General features: G+C 38.3%; 1 protein-coding gene across 1 annotated transcript in view; it reads left to right on the top strand.

Annotated features, from left to right (window-relative positions):
* Window positions 1-151: 151 nt before the first annotated feature.
* LOC119592172 overlaps window positions 152-316 on the top strand; it is a 588-nt gene continuing 423 nt past the window's right edge. Inside the window, exon 1 of the mRNA XM_037940995.1 lies at window positions 152-160. Within this exon, the coding sequence (XP_037796923.1) occupies window positions 152-160 (9 nt within the window). The remainder of the gene's footprint in view (window positions 161-316) is intronic.

The following is a 316-nucleotide window of genomic DNA, read 5'->3' as shown; positions in this document are numbered from 1 at the left end:
AGCTTTCGTGGCAGGACAGCGTCCTTGGAAAGGCTCTTTTGTGGTTTAAGTGACTCGAAGTGACTCATTCTGTCACGTATATAAGCTTCCATGCTATCAGTATCTGAGTACATTCCATCTGGCTTCTTTGCGACGCTCTCACGTTCTCACCATGAAGCTCGTAAGTGACAATCCATACCCGTGTACAAAAAAGCAATGTACGAAAATGAAAAATGTGGTACACTGCAAAGCATCAAAAATTCGTAATTGTTTTTCTTTAAATATAAGTTACTTTCTTTCACATTTGATTTTCAGGTTTTTAAAAATAGTTCTCCCT

Source organism: Penaeus monodon, chromosome 29 (assembly GCF_015228065.2).
Source record: "Penaeus monodon isolate SGIC_2016 chromosome 29, NSTDA_Pmon_1, whole genome shotgun sequence".
In the NCBI taxonomy this organism is placed as follows: domain Eukaryota; kingdom Metazoa; phylum Arthropoda; class Malacostraca; order Decapoda; family Penaeidae; genus Penaeus; species Penaeus monodon.
Note: the sequence above shows the minus strand (reverse complement) of the source record. Positions and strands in the feature narration are given on the sequence as shown.